General features: G+C 40.7%; 1 protein-coding gene across 5 annotated transcripts in view; it reads right to left on the reverse strand.

Moving 5' to 3' along the window:
- The window catches only part of VRK2 (VRK serine/threonine kinase 2), a 63,659-nt gene that overhangs the window by 26,193 nt on the left and 14,943 nt on the right, over positions 1-22,523 (reverse strand). For all 5 annotated transcript variants that reach the window (XM_072140591.1, XM_072140592.1, XM_072140590.1 and 2 more), the window contains exons 6-8: positions 21,836-21,947; positions 20,789-20,881; positions 12,964-13,096 (exon numbers count right to left, since the gene is read on the reverse strand). In XM_072140591.1, the coding sequence (XP_071996692.1) occupies positions 12,964-13,096; positions 20,789-20,881; positions 21,836-21,947 (338 nt within the window). The remainder of the gene's footprint in view (positions 1-12,963; positions 13,097-20,788; positions 20,882-21,835; positions 21,948-22,523) is intronic.

Genomic DNA, 22,523 nt, shown 5'->3' on the forward strand with positions numbered 1-22,523 from the left:
TATTAAAAGTAAAAACGCCCAGTCGTTTTGGCTTTACACCACAGACAGCCAAGTGACTTGTTGCTGCAGAAAGGCAGGGTCAGTTTTCTTACCTCCTCTAACTTCATCCTTCCTCAGTCTAGCCTGTCACATGAACTTGATCCCCATGGCCTCTGACATGATCCAGACAGCCCATAACCCAGCACCAACACTTTCTCAAAAGAGCCAGGCAGTAAAAACAAAGAAAGAAATGTCTGCGGCTAAATTGCTAACACATGTTCCAGGAAGTCCATGGGGTCTACACTGGTCATACAGAGACCATTTGAGTGCAGACTAAACACTGATGGCCTTTCCTGTTCCATCAAGTTCAAATGCAAAAGTAAAAAGATAAGACAAAACTGCCATCTAGTGTAGAAGAACTGAAGTCCTGGAGCTCCGACTCCTCTAGACAATACACATCCTTCCCTTGCGTTAGTATTTCTTAGCAGACGTAACGCAGAATATAAGCAGCGGCGGCTGACCCGAATATTTCACCCTTAATAGAATCCAAAGAAATACAATAAAATGTGTTGTTTTCAGAATAATTCGCCCCAATACAAAGGAGAAAGCTATGAGTAGGAAAGAGTTAAACACAAATCGCACTGCACAGATCTTCATTAATCCACGTTTAGGAAGTTCTGCTTTATATGCGAGGCTGATCTACACACCTATGAAAGTTACTCGCAAAAAGATTTCCAGCCGTAATTTAAAATTTGTTTTATTGTGTTATGAATATTTGGAGTGCGGAGGAAAGGAGGCGAGCCATGTATCAATCACTAAAGCGAGATTGGAGATGTATATTTTATCGGCGGTGGCGATTGGAGAGAAAGATGTAATCTCTGCCTCGGCTGCTTGTGGTTGTTAAATGTGGAGCATAGTTTATGGGGTTTCGTTAAGTGAATTCGAGAAAAAGTCGCTCGGCAAACTTATCTTTAAATTTAAAGAGTCGCCGATTAAAGGCGGAGTGCAGACACATCAACTGCTTTGTGTTAACGTGCATAAATTATTATGGAATCGGGGGAGAAGATTAGCTTTTACACACATATACACACACATATATATATACACTCACTCCATCTAAACTGCTATTAGGATATGCGATTATTAAAGGCCCTTCAACCTAACAGAATGCTCCCCTGTCCCTCGGGTGCCGTTTATTTTCTGCACTGGCTTCAACAACGTCCTAATGTAAGACTTGGCTCTCGTATTAAAATAAAAACACACAATCTCCACCACTTGCTGTTCTGTACCGATTTTATCAGTCATAAATCTCCCATTAACTGTGGAATGAGTCCATTCATACACATGTGTTCACAAGTTCTTTTTCCATCATGGCAATACCAGATTACAGCCTTGTAAAACCGGGCCCATTCGCTTGCAAATCCTGTGCACACATCCTGTGACTGTGTGGGTGTCTGGGGGTATATGTAGTACAGGACAGACAGACAGAAAGATACATAGATAGATATAACATTCTATAGATAGATAACATAGGGATGGATAGATAGGGCATGTTCTAGATAGATAATAGAAGGACGAATAGGTGAACAGATAATAGAAGGTATAAATATACCGGTAGATAGATACATTTCTGTTAACATCTGCACTTACAAAATGCAACGTTTATGTTAACATTGTATTGACATTGCATTTTGTAAAAGCAAATGTTAATAGCAATATAAATAGGCAAATCTCCTTTCCACAGCTGTTGAATTGCGTTTCACAATGCAATGTACCCTGTCCCCATAGACGCCTAAGGGTGATGGCACACGAGGCGTTTTGAACGCTTTTTTGACCTGTTTTTAAGCAGTCTGTCAAAACACGCATGCGTTTTTGACAGGTTTGACCAATTATCTTAATTCAAACTGGTCAAAAATGCATGCGGTTTTTGACGGACTGCTTAAAAACGGGCCAAAAACACGTTCAAAACGCCACGTGTGCCATCACCCTTAGACATCCCGGCGGCAGTATCATACCGTACTGTATACAGAGAAAAGATAATGCTCCATCTTTCCCCGTGTCTACACCCATGCATAGCTTTTTCCTTTGGAGAATGGAGGAGTGAGCAGCCCTCATCCCTCCTCGCCAGTGTGCCAACCTGTGCTCGTCCAGGCTAAGGCAGGGCAAGCACATGTTCTGCTACATTCATTTGAATGTAGCTTATAGAGGTATTATAAAAACTCATACAGAAATGATATTGGAAAATTGTATCAACTCCTCACGGTTTTCTAGATCTCTGCTTGCTGTCATTCTATAGAAACCCTCCATGTTTACTTCCAATGGACAGAAATCTGACCACGTCACACAGATGCACAGCTCGTTATATGAGGGTGATGCCACACATGGCGTTTTGAACCCGTTTTGAATCTGTTTTTGGCCTGTTTTTAAGCAAAACGCATGTTTGTTGCTTAAAAACGGGCCAAAAACGGATTCAAAACGCCATGTGTGGCATCACCCTCACACAGCTCTGATTACTCTCTATGATACTAAGGAGCCACACACCTGATGTGACCATGGTCAGATTTCTGTCCACTGGGAGTAAACATAGAAGCTTTTTATAAAATGACAGCAGAGACAAGCAGAGATCTAGAAATCTGAGACAAATTGATACAGAAGGTATATTAGAAAATTTCCTTGCCAGGTCTCTCTGTCCTATCTACTTTTATAGATCTATTGCATCCACCTTTTCACTGTATTTTTTTTACTACTAACCCCTCTAGCTGTTAGAGCTGCTGTATCTATATACTATATACTTCTGCCCATCTTCTGTATCTACATACTGAACCCATTCCATCTACAGTATCCATCTATTTATAGGTATAACGGAATATCCCTACCTGACTTGTAGTTCTGTTCAGCTATTTATGCGAGTGTGAAGGTCTCCCCCATCCATCACAATTACAGGTAGGAAGAAATGCTTATTTGGCTGTGTTTAAGCAGGATATCCATTCTTATCTCCTAGTTAAAGCATGAGAATATGATAAAAGGGTTATACTACCAAAGAATCCTTCTCCAGATCCTACTCCAGATTTCTTCTGCGTAGCAAGCAAAATTAACATTTTAAACAGTACCGAGGGGACAGATCTGCTGCCGCCTTCATTTAGATCTGGGAGACGAGATGACTCTCCAGCTACTGTATTTGTGCAATGCATTATCAATGTACCAAGCAGCAGCTAAATGCGTCAATACGATCTTGACAATTTAAAGTGAATTTTTTTTTTGCTGAAAGATGCAGTGAGCATCCCCAGTGCTATGACTGCCATTGCTGCTAATAAACAACATGAAATCATAACAAGCACATATTAAGTGGAAAAAAAAAGGTCCAGGTAGTGTACTCCACACCCGGCTTCTATGTATGCAAATAGAAACTGGCAGACGACTGCGCTTCTAAGAATTTTTTTTTTTATCTCTTATTCAACATATTATGTGTGGTATGCCTACAAAGAAATTAGGTATCGACTGCTCGGCTTGCAAGGGAAAAATTCTGAGAAAATCCATAGTATGCATTGATCCGAATCTTACTTTTAGCACAAGTAAAAATAAAAACAAAAAGTAACAAATTAAAATGGTGGCTATGACGCAGAAATGATTCTCTTTAATTATCCTGCTGGCTGACAAATAAAATGCAATTTACGTAGAGCGTAAGAAGAAGTTCTGCCTGGGTATCATTAACACCACGCTATAATAAATCTAATGACAAACGTATTATAGACATACAAATACATTAACTGAAAACCGGAAAAACTAAGAAACATATACTGGAGTTTTCCCCATCTGCTGCTGTTCAGGTGGACGATTACTAGAAGAAAAGCATTGCTCCAGGCAGCGTTCACATGCTCATATAGGCAATGACAGCCAGGTCAAATGTGGCCGACAACAAAGCATGGCAAAAATCTACATAAGCAACTTCTCCTATTACCTCCTGTTTGGAAGTGTGTGGATCAATGCTCCTCCATATGTGCAGCACCATCCCAGTGTGTCATTCCAATACAACATATTACAAAGTGCAAAGAAAATTTTAAATCCGACAGTAAAAAAAAAAAATTAAAAAAATGCATGAATAACAATTACCTAATCCAGTACACTGCCATTAACCAGTTCCCTCCCACTGCAGAAGGAGCAGTGCAAAATACAACAGGGCTAGCCTGGAGAATACAATAACCAACTACAGGCAGTCCCCGGGTTACATACAAGATAGGGTCTGTAGGTTTATTCTTATGTAAGTTGAAACTGTATATTTTATAATTGTAGATCCAGACAAATATTTTTTTGCCCCAGTGACAATTGGTGTTCCAAAATTATTTGCTGTAATTGGACCAGGAATTATCAATAAACTTCATTACATACACCTTACAGCTGATCATTGCAGTCTGGGACTATAGTAACATCCAGGGAGCTTCACCAAGGGGTCACAGTGCGCAGAGGGGTCCGTCTTTAACTATGGGTCGTCTGTAAGTCAGGTGTTCTTAAGTAGGGGACCGCCTGTACAAAGTAAATGAGTCCATAGCTTGCAAACGGGATGTTCTAGTTTCCGTTCAGTCCTGTAGAATTGAGTAATTTCGTTAAACAGTAGTTGACTTTTCAATAAACTTTTGACTTTTCCTAAATCAACAGTATAGGTGACCCTGTGTAATACATCTTATTGGAGAAAAGTGTTTCTTTCTCCACTTATATTCGCTCTTATCATCCTCCCTACTTTCAGATCAGCTTTCACTTGTAAATCTCTGCTGAAGTCTGTCTTGCTAGCAAGAAGACAGAAGCTCAGTAAGTGTGCAGTCACACATCGCGCCCAAGGGTGGCGTTTTGAACCCGTTTTTAGTCATGCGTTTTCAGTCCGTTAGAAAACGTGTGCATTTTTTTAAAAACGCATCCGTTTTTGTCCATTTTTAATTAAGATAATTGGGAAAACCAGACAAAAAGCATGCTTTTTTAAAACAGATGAAAAACGCATGACTAAAAATGGGTTCAAAACGCCACGTTTGACACCACCCTAAGGCCCCATGCAGATGACCGTATAAAAATGGACGTATATATGGCCAGAACTCGGCCCCAAGCATTCCAATGGGCAATACAACCATCCATTGTCCACAGTACTGCAAGTGAGCCCGTATAAAACTATAGACCATTTCCTATTTTCCACCGTATTTCCATTCCATATAGCCCATAGAAGTCAATGGGAACGTATAAAATATGGGCTAAATATGTGCTGCACATGGCTGTGCACCGTATGCTGCCGTATATATATACGTGCAGTATCCAGAACCATTCTGTCATCCAGCCAATAATCAGCCAGCCATCATTCGCCAGCCCACTGTATTATATACGGATACAATGGAATATATTGCCATACTATCGCAATATGTCCCGTATTTACGACCAGAGTACAGCCATATGTACAAAAGTCCAAACAGTCATGTGCGTGAGTCCTTACGCATGCATTTATAAACGCATTGCAACAGCTGAAGAGAGATTTGCCTTATTAAATAGCTGTTAACACTTGCCTCAACACAATTGTTAACATTTTGTTTTATAAACACATGTGTTAACAACCATGTGCATTAACACATACATTAACTGTTGCGGTTTGTAACCGCAAATGTTAACAGCTGTTTAGCAAATCTCTCTCCACCTGGGAAATGCATGCGCTAGACGCGACAAGTGACTGCACCATAAGGAGTCAGATTACCCAGGTCGGAGAAAGTAGGAGATGAGTTACAGCTGCTAGGACTTCAACAAAAAGCAGATCAGACATAGAGCCTGCAGGTGGAAAAATTATTAAAGGAGTTGCCCACTTTCAGCAAATAATTGATATAGTTTGTGTCATGAAAAGTTATACAATTTTCCAATATACTTTCTATATCAATTCCTCGTTGTCTTCCAGTGGATATTTCCCATAAAATTCTGCACATAATCCAGGTGCATTCAGCCCAATTGTCGACTTTCCTGACATGTGATTATCATTCCAAAAAAAATTACAGTTCTGGAGTATCTTATAACTCTACATTGTGGAATTCCTCAACAGGGTGCCATGATTTTGAGGCGAAGGGGTTTGCTCTGATCAGTGGTGTCAATGTTGGACTGTCCAGACAAATACCTCTTTGTGTCGTTACCTTCACTATTGATAAAGTTGTCAGATGTAAGTCAGGCATCCTTTTCATGGGCTTCGACAGCTAGAGTTTGATCTGTAGTCCCCAATACCATCGCTTAGACATAAAACTTTTGAAATATAGGTCATTACACGTGCTCCATTCTTTTAGCCATATGTGTAAAAACCTATTAGAACTTTCAATTATCATCTCTGAACATTTCCAGATTTCCAGGACACAAAAGCAGCTGAAATGTCTGTAACATCTGTGTCACATATATTCAGACCTACACGTGAAATATACTCAGCACAGACACAGAAGACCCGGTGCCTGGGAAATGTTTCTACAGTGCCATCTTCACCTGTGAATTTATAGTTCTACCTGTATAAATGGAAGCTGCTCCGGAGCCACTCTAAGATGATTCACTAGCACTTGAAAGACATGAGGCTGCAGATAATGTGTAATTTATTTCTCCGTTCTTCCTCTGTCTCCTAAGTGACAATGTGTCCCCGCTGATCGAGATCCTCAACATTCCCATAGTCTGCTTTTATCACTGCAGACAATACGCCACTTGATTCTACATACGGCAATCAGGACGCAATGCCTGTCGTAAGGAAACATAGCATGTTAGTTATCACAGTATTTTCCGGTTTAAGTTTCTCTTTGTTTATGGACCGTACATCAGCCATATGCATTCAACTTAGGCTACATTCACACGAACGTATGGGGGATGTATATACGGCCGGCGTATAGAAGTCCCCCATACACTTCTTTGGGCTCATGGCCCTGTACAGGAGTGGTGCGGTGCAGCACACGTGCGGCACTGTACCGCTCCGTAACCCTTAGAAAGATGGGACATGTCCTATCTTTCTACGGAATACGGCGCTGTCCACTGTACATTCCTATGGAGAGGGGCTGGGTGGCGAGCTGCGCTCATCCCCTGCTCCTCTCCGCAGCGCCGATGTATGCCCGCCGTACAACGGTACAGCGGGCATACATCGTGTGAATGTATCCTTATACTGTAAGTAACTGGGGTTAGCCCTGGCTCCCGATTCCAGTAGGGTCTCCCGATTTTCAGCACTTCCAGCCAAGCCTGAAGTATTGGCTGTCACAAGACCCATCACTGGCTTTATCTGTAAAGATGCTGTTTTAACAGGTATTCAATTTATTCTCATCCCACTGCCACATTCAATGCTATACTGCTCATTACTGATGAATAATGTCCGCCATGCTGTTGCTATTGAGGGTGTACTACATGTAGATCAGGATCTCTTCTTCTCTCTGTGTGCAGTGTACAGAAGACATCATAGCAGCTAATACCAAGTTTACTGTAGTTCAAAGGAATCTGAAAAACAGAGACTGAGCCTGCAGAGACAAACAAACCTGCTGACTGCAAATTATTACTCACACCCTACAGATTTTTAATACAATATGGGTTGTCCAAATAATTTTTTTTTAAACAAAAATTGCGATCGGGGTCTCTAGCTCCTTCGGTCCACATTAGGTTTCTTGCATTTTTCAAGATTGCAAAATATGTGTCTTTTGGCCGTTTTTGCGGGCCATGTGTCAATGATTTAACCCCCTTGTCTCCATGACTGTACCTAGCAAGTGATATGAAAATAAAGACGACACACAAATGTCACAGTGTGTGTCATCCATATTTATTCACAGCCTCATAGACTTTTATCGGAGGGCAGAGCCACAAACACGACCAAGAATAGGACATGATCTGAGTTTTTTCTCAGGAGCGGTAGGGTCCTACATGGCGCTGAGGAATATGTAGCTGGTTGCATGATTCCAGAGTTGCCACACAAAAAGCGGTGACTAGTGATGTGCCATATATACTCAATACGACACATCATTGCTTAGCTGAGGACTCTTTTAATGTCAGCTAATCCTTGAATGACCAACCAACTATCTTACCTATCAACCCTAATACTGAATTCACACTTTGTGTGATGTTTGTTTTCAAACAGCTGAAGAGGAGATTTGCCTAATTACATTGTTGCGTTTGTTAATGAATGCATTAAGATTGTGTTAAAGTCTGCGTTTTGTAAACACAATGTTGACAACAATGTAATTAAGCAAAGTTAGCGAAATCCTGTGGCTGTGATAGTTATTATTTGCTGTCCCTTTTCCAAAATATTTTAATAATAATGCCATAATGTGTCATATACACACACACACATATATATATCATATCTCTCACTCTCTATAATATATTATATATATATACACACTCACACACACACACACATTAACAGCATCACTTAGGATTTATTTTTGCACTAAATTGCTGTAAAATTCATATTCTTTTTTAAAAATCTTTATAAAAATATGAAAAAAGTTCAGTCTAAATATTACACTTTATTAAACACAAGAGCTTGCGGAGCTGTGCAATTATCTCTCATGGTTGAGATTTATTTTTTTTCACCCCTTTCTTCTTAATATGTGATATTAAAACTACTCCAGTTTTCTCCACTGCTGGCAAATTACTAAGGGCCTTGTTCATTACATGGTCAATGGCCCTTTTAATAGAAAAAGCAATAATATGTAGCAGTTTACACCAAGCAGGACAAGGAGGAACAAAGCAACAGGCTATAAAGCAATTGAAAACGGCCAAGGTGAAAAGCCTGCAGTGCCAAATTCCAATATACTTCATATAAAATATGATTTCTGAGGTTTAATACGTGTCTGCAGTCAGAACGAAAATACAGTTTTGCAAGTCCTGGTCATTAAAAATAAAAAAATTACTTATTTTCCTTCACGTATAATATTTCAATTGACTTTTTGTCTTGCTGTCAGAGCAACTGAGAAAGCGTCGCTGCATTGACCACATTGATTCGCAGCCGTTCTGTCAACAGTAAAACTTTATACAATATATTCCCGAGCGTTGACCTTCCGTGCCATCGCAGCCCGCAGACTCTTCTTCCTCGGGTTCCTGTGGCTGTCTGTTGGATTGAGACCGCAACGTAATAAACAACTAAGGTTTAATTAATGGTAAATGAATACAAGACATAGGTTATGACTTGAACTAATTAGGGAATTGTTGAATTAAGTCTGCCTGGGAATGCAAGGCAGTGCAATCAATATCCAATAAAAAGGACTATGTATGTAATTTAGCTGGAAATGTGTTTCCAATACCGTCAAAGTGAGTTTAAGTAAGTAGAATATATGAAAGGCTAGAAGAACAGTTTAAAAATGCAATACTTTATAGATTAAGAGCGCGCCTCGCAGGAGCAAGATTCAGGAACGAAAAGTTGCACGATTTTTTGGGCTGATATTTAAAGGAAATTTCCTATCAAAATGAAGCATGATAAACCAGGGACACTTAGGCCGACGGCACGCAGGTGGCGTTTTGAACCCGTTTTTGGGCCGTATTTAAGCAGGCTGTTAAAAAACACATGCATTTTTTTAAAAACGCATCCGTTTTTTGACTGTTTTTGTCCGTTTTCCAATTATTCTAGTTAAGATAATTGAAAAAAACGCATGCGTTTTTTAACGGACTGCTAAAAAATGGCCCAAAAACGAGTTCAAAACGCCACATGTGCCACTGGCCCTAGATCCAGGCACTGTGTCTGTGGCAATCTTCTTATATTTGTTATCCATGGCCATAATTTTTAAGATTATGCTAATGAGCTTGGGAGTTTCCCAGAGTCTCTCTATGCTGCAGATTCACAGGCCGTTACAGTGACCACTTTCCCCTCCCACTGTGTTCTGGAACCTGCTGTGCTACAGTGAGATTACATCAGGCAGAGGAAGGGGGAGACAATGTAACAGCCTGTAGGGGCTCCAAGAACCTCCGCAGTAGCCTTCCAAGCTCATTAGCATAATTTTAAGATTTACATTTAGATGGGAGGTCATAGATAACAAATATAAGAAGATTACCGCAGTCATGGTGCCTGGACCTGTGAGTATGTGCCCCTGGTTTATAATGCTTGATTGTGATAATAGATTTCCTTTAACTATTTTAAATTGTTTACATATCACTATTATTTGTTATCAGTTTTTGGTCAATGAGGGTCTTACCACTGGGACTGCCACATATCTTAAAATTGAAAGAGCTGCAGAGCCTTCTCAGTGTTGCACCTAAGAAGTTGGATGGAATATCTATTGTTGGTAGATACTGGCAGAATAAAAGACCTTCGATTCAGAGATGGCTTCTAATTGGTTGCCCTCTTTTCAACAGCAATTTATAAAATCTCCAAAATTTCAACTTATAGGAACATTTTTTGTTTTCGATTCTGTAATTTTCCTTTATTTCTTCTGTATTAATATTTCTCAGAAATGTCAAGGTATACAATTTTAACCATGTACCTTTATCAAAATGAACCAAGATTATTTAATGCTTCAGGGCCACTTCAGGTATTTTCATTATTTTCAAGAACGAACGCCGTGGGAGGAAAAAAAAAAACGAGCACGAACAAAGAAATGATGGAGAAAATAGTGAAGTCTGCCGAAGTTAAAATGCCAAGTCAGTCGAACAGAATATTTTAGCCAGACTTAAAGTAAGACTGTTTGGGTCCATTCATTGCTGCCGGTCAAACTAAAGGCTAAGGTTATGCTAGGCACAAAATGAAAGTTTTCAACATTGCTGCCATTATGAAAATAAAATTCACAATAAACAGCAGGAGAGCCTGAAGACAACTGTGCGGCCTGGTCTGGATCACACCTGCTCTTCTGTGTCTAAACAGATTATTATCATATGCGCAAATGAATACATTACAGTCTCTAGAAGGAGGGTTCAAATACTAGTTATAACGTAGAGCTGACATGTATTGCAGATACTCAACCCCATAGGCCTCGATAGAAACACACTGAATGACATGATGAAGCTTCTGAGCATGTTCTTACCTCTTTCCGTGCTCCCGTTGCCCCCACCTGTCTGTGCCTCTGTTTATAGAGGCAGACTCGCTTCCCTACGACAACTTCCGCTCACCTAGCACGCCACCCGTCCTTTACCGCCTCACCCGATACTTATTGAAACTGCTGCTGTATCAGGGGACGAGTGGGTGTGCTAGCCGGGCAGAAGTTATCATAGCAAAAATCTGCCTCTATAAACAAACAGGGGGATGGCACCAACGCAGCAGAGCAGGACAATAAGAGTGCCGTGCGAAGTCAATTTTTTTTTATCAGCCCCTTCCCCCAGCCCACCTTTCTAATTTTATAAACTCTCGGACCACCCCTTTAAGTTAAAGAGGTTTTCTAGGCTTGTGATTTGGATTACCCATTATGTAAATGAATAGGATCCTTGGTGAAGTTGCCAAGACTGCAAAGAAATTGGGGCTTTATTTCCAACTCCGTTGTGTGCTCATTACAGAAGCTGGAGGGTGACTGCATAAGCTAAAAACAGTGGTGGTAAACGACCCCCATCATTCTGATATCAATTAATACAATACATCACATTATATCTCACATGGAAAATCCTTTCTGTAACAAATTTGTTGTGTGCGAAAACCCGTACCAAACAGAAGAGTAGAGTTGGCGTTCGGACCGATTGAATGAAGCAGTAGGTTTAGAACGCATCTTGCCACTCTATTCAATACTATAGTTGCAAATTGATGCACACAGCACTCCCATAGGCAGTGATGTGCACAATTTCTAATGCTTCCATAGTATGGAACAGGGCCGCAGGACACATGCTTGACCTGACGCTTCATTTAAATACTGAGAATGATCTTGTGTGCAGAGGACAACTCTCAGAAGAGCAGGGATGAGAAGTGTGGGAACCTTCATGCAGGCCCGGCGCCAGCACTGAACATACCCAGGCAAATGCCAGGGCCCAGAGATGCGGAAAGGCCCACATAAAGCTGTTCATAAGGAATCAATGGGGGTGAATGGGGCTATAACTAATGAACCCATAGGGTTTGTAAAATGACCATCGGGATCTGTTTAGGATGATTAACAAGGGAATATTTAACAGGAGATGGTTTTAGTTTATAAACATTAATGCCGCCATATAAATTCACTGCAAAGGGGTCCACTGAGGGGCGCCCAGGGGCCTACGGAAACACACCCTGCCTTCATGAGTAGGAGTACCAGATACTTCAATCCAAGCACACTTTGGATTTTGGAACCTGGAAGCTTTAAACAAATTTCTTTCTTTCATGCAGCTAGTATTAAGAAATCAGGTAAGATCCGTAGTTCTGAATTTAACTTTGTATATGACCACATATATTTGCAATATGGACAGATGAGTAAATCCAGGCACATATACATCATTTTTCATCACGGTGCCGTCGGACTGCTGGGTTCTTACCATTGCTGGTACTGTTTTGATGTAATCTGTATTGTATAGATCCCTATGAACTATGATGAGAAGTAACTTTGACATTAAAGGTCACATCTGCAGACGTGTTGAGACTTACAGCTGTTGATGTTCCACTAGGGAATAAGTTTCTTGGGTGCGATAAGAAAAGTATTGCCTTTTGGCTACCTTTCAAAGCAGCCCCTTAACATCAAGAATGACTTTTTCAGAAAGCCCAGGCATATGATGTAGAATAATAGCCAGGTTATCACCAAAATGCCAAATTATGTACAGTATTTTACACAAAATGTGGTCCAAGGCCTTTAAATTCAATTTAAATCCCAATTAGCAGCAATAGATTGATGGAGTTTGTGGATGTGCTCCTGTTCATTCATATACATATAAATCTATACTGTCTATGTGTGTGTTATATACAGACATGAAGGACTGTAGTCACAGCCACTACAATCCTATATGAAGAGTAGACAGACAACAGAATGATGTACATGTGGCAGAATGCAAGGGTTAAAGACCCCCCCCCTTAACTTTGCACATTATAGATTCTGTTAATTAAACTACTCATATAGTAATAATAATAAAAAAGGAACATACCAACCCCCTTGTGAGCATCTCTGCTGGTAAACTCAATTGTCCCATTGTGACATTTTCTTGGGTCTTCTTTATATTCTTTGTGTTTCCCATTGGGGCAGTATCTGTAAGAAAGTCCATAATCTGCAAGATAAACCTGGAAGACGAGAAGAGATAAATGAATAATGCCTTTGTCCTTTGCAAGTATAACCTTTATAATTAAGCCTTAAGAAACTTACGGGTTAAGGACAAGCTTTGATCTGCATTTTATGAAACCAAATGGTGCCTGGAGATAAAATATGCACATCTGGGGGCTATAACAGTTACCCTTCCACTTTAAATCCTTCCCATCGTAGTCATATCTTGTTTCTGAATTTAGCCATTTTTTCAGTTTTTTTCTTCTTCTTCTTCATCTCCCAAGTTTTCATCTCTCCAGGTGGGTATCTACACATCATAAACTGCAATGTGTCTTTTATGTGTCCTCTCAGTTTATATCTTAGAAGCTCTTGCGTTTCACGAAGATACTTTATCCGATTAGACGGTTCGGTTTAATTGTGTAAAGGTTTGTAAAGTTTGTCGTTTTTTTTTTTTCGACACACAAAGCGACGCAGTTATATCCGGTGTAATGGTATAAAGGTAAGGAGAAAATAATACAGTCTAATTTAGGTGATTCATTGTCATAGGACCTTTCTTATTTAAAGCCGTCTTTTCAACTTTCTTTTTATTAGTAGACATGAAGGGATAAAAACCACACAACCTTTTGCTTTTGAAGTGAAGTTAAACTTTTGAAACACCAGTGCAAGTTATTTTTTTCCTGGTCCCTTTACATAAAATATATGCCTGTCATAGATAGGGGCAGGGCCACCACTAGGAAGTCTGGGGCCCCCACAAAATGGGTCGACAAGGGCAAGGGAGGAGGGCTTTCTGTGACTTGGGGCCCCTTCTCCTCTTCGAGTCCCCCTGAACATAGTCATACTAACCCCCTCTCCCCCCTGATGGTGGCACTGGATAGGGGTTCCTAGCTTGGGACCCCATTTTATTAATCACGGCATGGCTTCTATTAAGAGTGGATCCTAATTTGTAAGACTTTAGACATCAGTGCAGTAAAAATCATGTAATGCTACGTTCAGATTAATTTTATAATTTATAATGCCAGCGCTTTTTGCCTCCTAATCAATATATGTTGCATCCTGCATGAAACACTGGATGAAAAAAAAAATGCAGACGTCTGCACTTCTGCACTTCTCAACCTGCTTCCTGCTGGAAGGAGCATTATCGTTATTATGGGGGACAGATATTTACTGTATGGTATCCATCCCCGGCCTCCACTGTGGGCATTTCCCAAGCAACTTAACTATCCAAATATTGACACAGTTACATCACGTGGGAGATAGCCCAAACATAGAGCATGCTTCGAGTTTCACGTAACAAAGAGAAAAAAAAATTCACTGATGCATTGTATTCCAGTTTCCTGGAAAACAAGTTACGAAAAAGGTCGCCCAGGATTGTTCCCCACTACGCCACTGTCATACCAAATGTACTATAGGCTGTGCCATAGTAAAGCTGAATTATACAACCCTGAAGTTTATTATTTTAAATTAAAAAAATATACCATATATATTAATATATATATATTTTAACTTATTCTGCAATTTTCCAGGGAGAAGAAGGAGATTATTTTTATTATTATTTTCTGTTTTTAAAAAATTTAACTATAAGGCTAAATTTAAATTTCAGCTTGAGGCTTTGGGTATTCTGCTCTGTTATAGGTGCAGAACAGGTCTACCAGATGCTACTGATGGAAGGGATAACAAAACGAGCAATGGTGCAAGATACTTTTGACTATATTAACATTTGTTGGGCTTCTGTTGGGGGAGGGGGGCGTTCATTAACCCCTTAGCGCTCTGCACCGTAGCGGTACTGCGCTGAGTCCCGCGAATAGCGCTCAGCGCAGTACAGCTACTGCGCAGAGACGATAACAGCCGAACCGGCATCGTTAGCCGCAGGATTTCAATGGTAATCTACCGTTGACATCCCCGGCTAACACCCGCGGTCGGAGTGGGCTCCGAACGCGGGCGTTTAACCCGTTAAATGCCACGGTCAACGCGACCGCGGCATTTAACATGCCTTCCGGCGGTCTTTACCCCACGATCGCCCCCCCCCCCCACGCCGTTTTCGGGGGGGCTGATCGCTGTTTTGGCACCTCTGGGGTCCGATCGGGACCCCAGAGAAGCCTGAAGGCGGTGCCTTTAAGATGGCGTCTGTGACGTCATCTTAAAGGCAAAGTGTCAGCCTATACATGAATATTGCAGAGTATTATAAAGAACAAGCAATCTTCTGATTCATATCCCATGGTGGATCAAGTAAAAAATTTAAAAAAAAATGTTTTTCAATAAAAAATAACTTTATAAATCACTAAAAATGCCCATAAGCCCCAAAACATATAAAGAGACATATAACGCTCAAAAAAGTCTAAATCATAACACAAACCCCACATATATAGTATCACCGCGTCCGTAACAATCCATAGAATAAAACTAAATAACTATTGAACCCATATGATGAACGCCGTAAAAAAAAAAACTTTAAAAACCCGCCCAAAATTATGATTTTTACCTATTATATCCCACTAAAAATGCAATAAAAAGTGATCAACAAAACATATGTACTCCAGAATGATACTGTTGCAAAGAACAACATGTCCCGCAAAAAACAAGCCATCAACCAGCTCTGTAGCCAAAAACGTAACAATGTTATGCCACTTGGAAGACGGCGATGCAAAAATGATAGATTTTTCCCCACATTAGGGTTTTATTTGGCAAATTTAGTAAAACATAAGAAAAAATATTCATGTCTGGTATCCCCGTAATCGTATCGACCCATAGAATAAAGATAACAGGATTATTAGGCTATACGGTGAACACGAAAAAAAAAAAAAAAAGGAAAAAATCCAGTACAGAATTGATGCTTTTCTACTCATGACCTCAAAAAAAGTTCCTAAATTTTCAACAATAGGTGATACCAACCCCAAAATGGTAACACTGGAAAAAGCGTCTCATCCCGCAAAAAAAATGCCGTCACATGGCCCAAATAACGGAAAAGCGAAAATTTTATAGCCTTCAAAAGGGGGCAACGAGAAAAGTAAAATCCTGGCAGCTGCAGGGTGCTCCCTTCCTTCTGCGCCTCGCTGTGCCCCCATAACACAAGTAATGTCCACGTGTGGGGGGTCGCTGCACTCAGGAGAAATTGTAGAACAAATTTTATGGTGGGTTTTCTCTTTTTAACTTTTGGAAATGTGTAAATTTTAGGGCTAAATGAACGTATAACCGACAAAATTTGACCATTCTAAATTTCACCGCCATTTTGATTCAATTACTATGAAGATCTCAAGGGGTTAACAATCTTTGTAAATGCTGTTTCTGATAGTTTGTGGGGTGCAGATTTGAAAATGGGTTGGTTATATAGGGGGTTTTTGATACTAAATATGTAAAATTTAATTTCAAACAGTATTTATCCCCAAAATAGCCAATTCTGAAAATACGGAAAATCGCTATTCGATTTGCAGGCCGCGTGACGTCAAAATAAATTATCCAAACATTTCAAAAATTATGAAAATGTAAAGTAGACAAATGGGAAATGTTATTTGGCAAGTTATTTAGGTGGTAAATCGATCTGCCTGAAAACGCGGTGATTTTGAATTTCGAAAATGGCAAATTTTTATAAAAATTCATCTTTTTTTCCTTTTTTTGTAAATAAAAGCAAAACTTATCAGCCAAAATTTACCACTAAAATGAAGTACAACATGTGGGGAAAAAACATTCTCAGAATCACTTTGATAAGTAAAAGTGTTCAAAAGTTATAACCATATAAAGAGACGCAGGTCAGAATCCAAAAAATGGGACTGAGCCTTAAGCTGTAAAATGGCTGCGTCCTTAAGGGGTTAATTTGGCTGACAGATAGAAATTTGTTAACAGAAGTCCAACTGACCATTGTAGAAAGTGTGAATAGGAGACAAGGTCCAGAAACACACCATCAAGACAAAAGGCACCACTACCCAGCCCAATGATGACAAGACTTGCCAGCATTATAATGACAATCCACATTGTCCTCAGGATAATGAAGATCTGGACTCCAACCACTGATCTTTTACCTGTGCTACAATTTATTATACGCTTAAAGGGAACCTGTCATCAGCAATTGGACTAATAGACCCCTGCCAGAATATTGTCTAGCAGTGCAACACCTTCTAGTTTTTGTTTCTATCATGTTCCTGTGTGGTGGAATCATCCTGAAAATCAACTGTGAAGTGAGATGTTAATTGGTTGTATAAAGTCAAGGAGGCGGAGAGTTTAACACTGAAGTCAAGGTGGGGAGCTGTGAACTCCTCGTCCACTGTGATTGACATCATATATCAGACTTCTGAAGATCTGGTTAGTGAAGTCTTTGGGTGCAGGACCATCAATTATAGTGAAGAGGCTTACTGAGGAAGAGAGAGCTTGATTTCAGTGTTAAAATCTCCACCTCCTTGACTTTATACAACCAACTAGCATCTCACTTCAAATTAGATTTCCTGGATGATGCCACCACACTGGTTCATGAAAAAAAACATGAACTGGAATGTGTTCCTCTGCTTGACAACTTACTGGCAGTGATTTATTAGATCAATTTCTGCTGACAGGTTCCCTTTAATCTTCCTATAGGTTGTTTATCTCTAACCTTGTTCTAAAACTCTTTCACTTAAACCTGCACTTGGACATTTGTCCTCCTGGGTCCCATCACTTCGCTGACCCATCACTGTGGAACACAGGCCTTGCATCTAGTCTTCGTCATTTTACTAAATGGGGTCTTTAAGGCACAGTTTGGTATTGATTATGTCTTTTCTCAAGTTCATTTTGACAAGAAAATAAAGCTTTTAACACTTATGTGAGCACAGTGTAACATAAGGATAACATGGCACATGCCCACAACACAACATCAAAATCAGTGGAGGGAATTTATGAAAACCCTATTTTAACATTTTGTACCATGTATATTTATATTTGGCCAGGTCAACATTAGATGAAAATTGTCTGAATCCACTGATATAGGACAACTATTAAATAATAAAGAGTTTGGGGAAATGGGGACTAGGCATGTTTAAATTCAACCATCCAATTCTTTAGATGGACAAGTTTGTTCTCCCTGGACATTAACCATGCACATTACACGGTGTGTACAGTCACATATAATTGTAGCAGATCCCTTCCATATGCTGCATAAAAAACCTGCAGCATTTCACTATCCGTATCATGTCAATTATTGTTTCAGATTTTTTCTCTCCAATTCAACCTTGATAAAGGAAAGGCTGAAGTCCGTAACCCCCGTTGCGGGTAAACGGTTTGGTCTCTTGAGCAGCCGGAGTGCCCGGCTGGTTTGGTTACAGCGTAAAATGTTAACAAGCGAATTGATGAGGGTCCGTCTTCTGGGACCAATCCTGGGGAGAGGGGTCTCCTTTTTAATCATGAGTGGAGCAGGAGTATGCGAGTGTAGAAATTTGCAGTCACTCACATGACTAATAAATGGGAGTGCCAGTGATAGCAGCGCCTTGTGCTTGGCAATTTCGGACACTCCAATACTATTGAATAGAGCAGCAAATTGCCCGACCTGACCGTCCATCTGTTAGTGAGAACGGGACTCCTTGTTCCCCGGATTGCTGGGGGTATGTTTTCACGAAGGGTGGGGGTGACCCTCACCCATCAGATTGTTGTCCCCTTTCCTGTCCCAAACTTGCTACAACTCCTTAGAGAACTTATGTCGCCCCTTTAAGAACGCAAATCCAACTCAGTTTCTAGTATCAAGGCAATATTTCCATGAACATCTGTGTAGTACATACTCCGCTACAGACTATGTTGGAATTTTGGTAATTTAACATTACTGTGTTCAAATTAAAAAAAAAAACATAACCGCTTATGAGGTTAATCAGTGTTTGCTACATACAATGTCCTCCAATTATTCTGCAGAAAATTCCTACCTGTCTTTAAATAAAACCCTATTTACTGCTGGATGCGCTGCTGGCTGCACAATAGAAAAAAAAAAATGTGAAAAGGAGTCAAAAACGATAAAGCCAATAAAAAAAAAGAATGTTTTCATTCCAATTCAAATCTCCATAGCAGCTGCATATTCAAAGCGGCTCATTTTATTTGCTAAAATATGTTAAAACATGTTAAAATAGCAATGCATGGTTTTCCTGCTTGAAAATAAATCATCCCCCATTGTAAGCAAACCAATGGCATTATACGCTGCTGCATGTTTTATGGAGAGTCAGATTCGTTAATCTATGCTAATCTGCATAACACTTTCCTCCACTGAAAGAGTACAGGGAATGAATGTAGCGCCTGGAAACTTGGGAAATAACACTTCAGCTAAAAATAGACTATAGAATATATCACACCGCATCCAGTCTAAAAATGTAGGAAGAGCAGAAATGCACCTAATGCCACTAATATATGAAGAAAACGAGAGATAAAGATGTATGAGAAATTTGTGAGCCCAAAATTAATGAGAGCGCCCTTCACCTGCACATAGATGCTCACCTCTGATCGGAGGGAGGGGAGATTCACCCTTCAACACCGATACAGACATCTTTATCAAACAAATAGCTCAGCGTCCAGGAAGCAGCTCAATCCACACACTGGACATATCCCAGACAAACAGCAAAACAGATGTAAAATACCATATATACTCGAGTATAAGTCAACCCCAGTATAAGCCAAGGCCTCTATTTTTGCCACAAACTACTGGGAAAACTCATTGACTCAAGTACAAGCCTAGGGCTGGAAACTTATTGGTCATAGCCTCCCCGAGTAATGAAATTCCTAGCAGCCTCCCCAGTAATAAAAATGCCCGGCTGCCAGCCCCCCCACTTATGAAAAGCCTGCAACCAGCCCCCCCCCCCCCACTTATGAAAGCGCCTGCAGCCAGCGTTCTGTCTTTGAACGTACTATATCCAATAACTGATCTGGGGACATGGGCGTCACTTCTGTTTTCCAGGGACTTCACTTCCTCTGTACTCCCCTGGTTCTTAGAGGGCACTCATTGGGGCAGATTTACTTACCTGGTCCTGTCGCGATCCCCGCTGTGCGTTGTCCGACGAGGATTGCCGTGATTCACTAAGGTCATGCAATTTCCTTCATGTGTTGCTTCCCTGCTGAGGTCCGCCTGAGTTCACCTTTTCTTCCTGGTGCATGTAAGTGCTTGATCTTGCGACACAATTTCGTTGTTAAATTCCGCGGCTTGTCAAAATCAGTCGGGTTGTCCGATGGCACGCCCCCCCCCCACCCGATTTCTGTCGCATGCAAGCCGCAATCCCATCACGTGCACCAAAAGCCCGGGGCAATTTGAAGAAGAAAGGAAATCCGACTGAATCGCGATCCGCGGACCCTTAGTAAATGTGCCCCACTGGATCAATAAGATCCAGTGACCCCCTGAAGCTTCTAGTCAAGCACAGGGCCTGAAAACAGAAGTACAAGCAGAAGCAGCGCCACCTGAACTACTCATGGTGTAGCTCTTTAAAATTTAATGGCCTTTAGGATATGGGATAAATATCAGACTAGTGAAGGTCTGACTCTCTGCAACCCTGATGCTCAACTGTTTAAGTGCTACATGGTCTTCACTTCAGCGGATCTATGGGGCTCTGAATAAAAAACCCGGAAAATCACAGATCTAAAATAAATGGTATAATCTCCGGTAACTTAATCAATTTTAAAGAACTGTAACAACCCCTTATCAGTAGATGAGTGGAGCAGCATTAATCTCCCCTTCAATAAGCTTTTCAAAAATTAGCAACTTCATGCAAACTAAGCAGTGTTACCTTGCTGGCATCCGAAGAGTGAAGAAGAATATTTCCTGCTTTGATATCACCATGTACATACTCGTGCTCATGTATATATTCCAATACATCCAGCTGAAACACAAGAAGAAAAAGAGAATACAAATATATATAGCATTATATATGAAATACATCTTACAATAAAGTGCAAGTTATACTGTTACACTTACTAAAGTAAGGTTCTTGGCATCTCTAACCTTTCTCTCTCCAGACCCTATCAGCTGTGCATTTGCCCTGACTTCCACAGGATAACCCCTCTTTTTTCCCTTAGAGGTACAATGATAAAATCTGTCAGAAGTTTTGACCACACACAGCTGTAGATGTTGTTAGGTGTTGGCCCCTGAGATCTGTCTAATGTAACCTTTATGTGTTGAAATTAGCAACAGTACTGTAAAAATTGCATTTATATTCCAGGATTGTAGCTGAACTTTGTGCAATATGGTGGGGTGGTGTGCAGATTTGAGGCATTTGTCAACCTGAGGGTACATTCACACAAACTTCCAGGCCGGACGGGCACACATCAGTGCACTGGAGAGTAAGTGGGATGAGCGCTGCTCACCCCTCCCCTTTACAAAAAGCAGCGCAGGGCAGGCACAGTAACACGGTGAAATATAGGACACGTCCTATATCTCACCATGCACAGTCACAACGTGTGCCCACTGCACTGTGACCAGGCGCCATAGACGTCAATGGGGACCGATATGCGGCCGCAAATGGTGTGGCTGAAAATCAGTTCCCATTATGTATGTGTGAATGCGCCCTAACAAACAGGATTCAACCCAAAATTCATATAAAGTCATCTGCAACACTGCCACAGGTTTAACAATGGGAACGATGACTGGTACTCTTCTGGTCCATCAGAGCCGAGGACATCTAAAAAGAGGAGTCATCATAACATTTTCAGATCATTTCCAGCAAATATGTCAACGATCCCAGTTTACTGACCCTATGAAATGTCTGTGTGTTATGCAAGAAGGAGAACTATAGGACAACACTTTAGTTTAAAACTTTGCTATTTTCTTTACTTACCATCCGTATGCCAATTTGCAGGACTGTTTTTGCAGGCAGCCTGCCGCTGTTGTTATTTTGCATCTTCTGCAGATCTGTGCCAAGCCGATCCACCACCATGAATCTGTAACTACTGTGATAGAGAGAAGGTTACAAAAGAAAAACAAATATAACAGTCCATGATACAGAATAAGGCCTCATGCACAGACCATTATGGGGGCCGTGATCTGGCCTCAAAATTGGCGGCCAGATCATGGCCCCAATAGAGGTCTATGGCGCCCAGCCGCCATGCAAATGCCATCTTGCGGCCGCTCGGCTTTCTAAGCTGAGGGGAGGGGTGAGGAGTGCTCACCCTTCCACTCCCTTGCACCTGGGCGTGTGCATTCGGCCTAACCCCAAATATCTTACTACAAAAACACAACTTTCAATACCATACAAATACTTTGATACACACTCCCTTATGTTATAAATACAATGGAAGATAAAGATGTGATTTTTTGGTTCAGTTTTACACATTGTTTTGTTTTGATATGAAATGACCACAACATTTTTTTAACCCATAGCTTTGTTTGGATTTCTTTACCGATCTACAGCAATTATCCAGGGAACCACAAAAACCTTTCTTCAAGACCAGCACGTGCTGTGATACGAACCACAACTGCAGGAAGGTCCCACGCATGGGTCAACTCACTGGTAGCTTGTCTGACCC

The sequence above is a fragment of the Engystomops pustulosus genome, chromosome 3 (genome assembly GCF_040894005.1).
Source record: "Engystomops pustulosus chromosome 3, aEngPut4.maternal, whole genome shotgun sequence".
NCBI classification, from domain to species: Eukaryota; Metazoa; Chordata; class Amphibia; order Anura; family Leptodactylidae; genus Engystomops; species Engystomops pustulosus.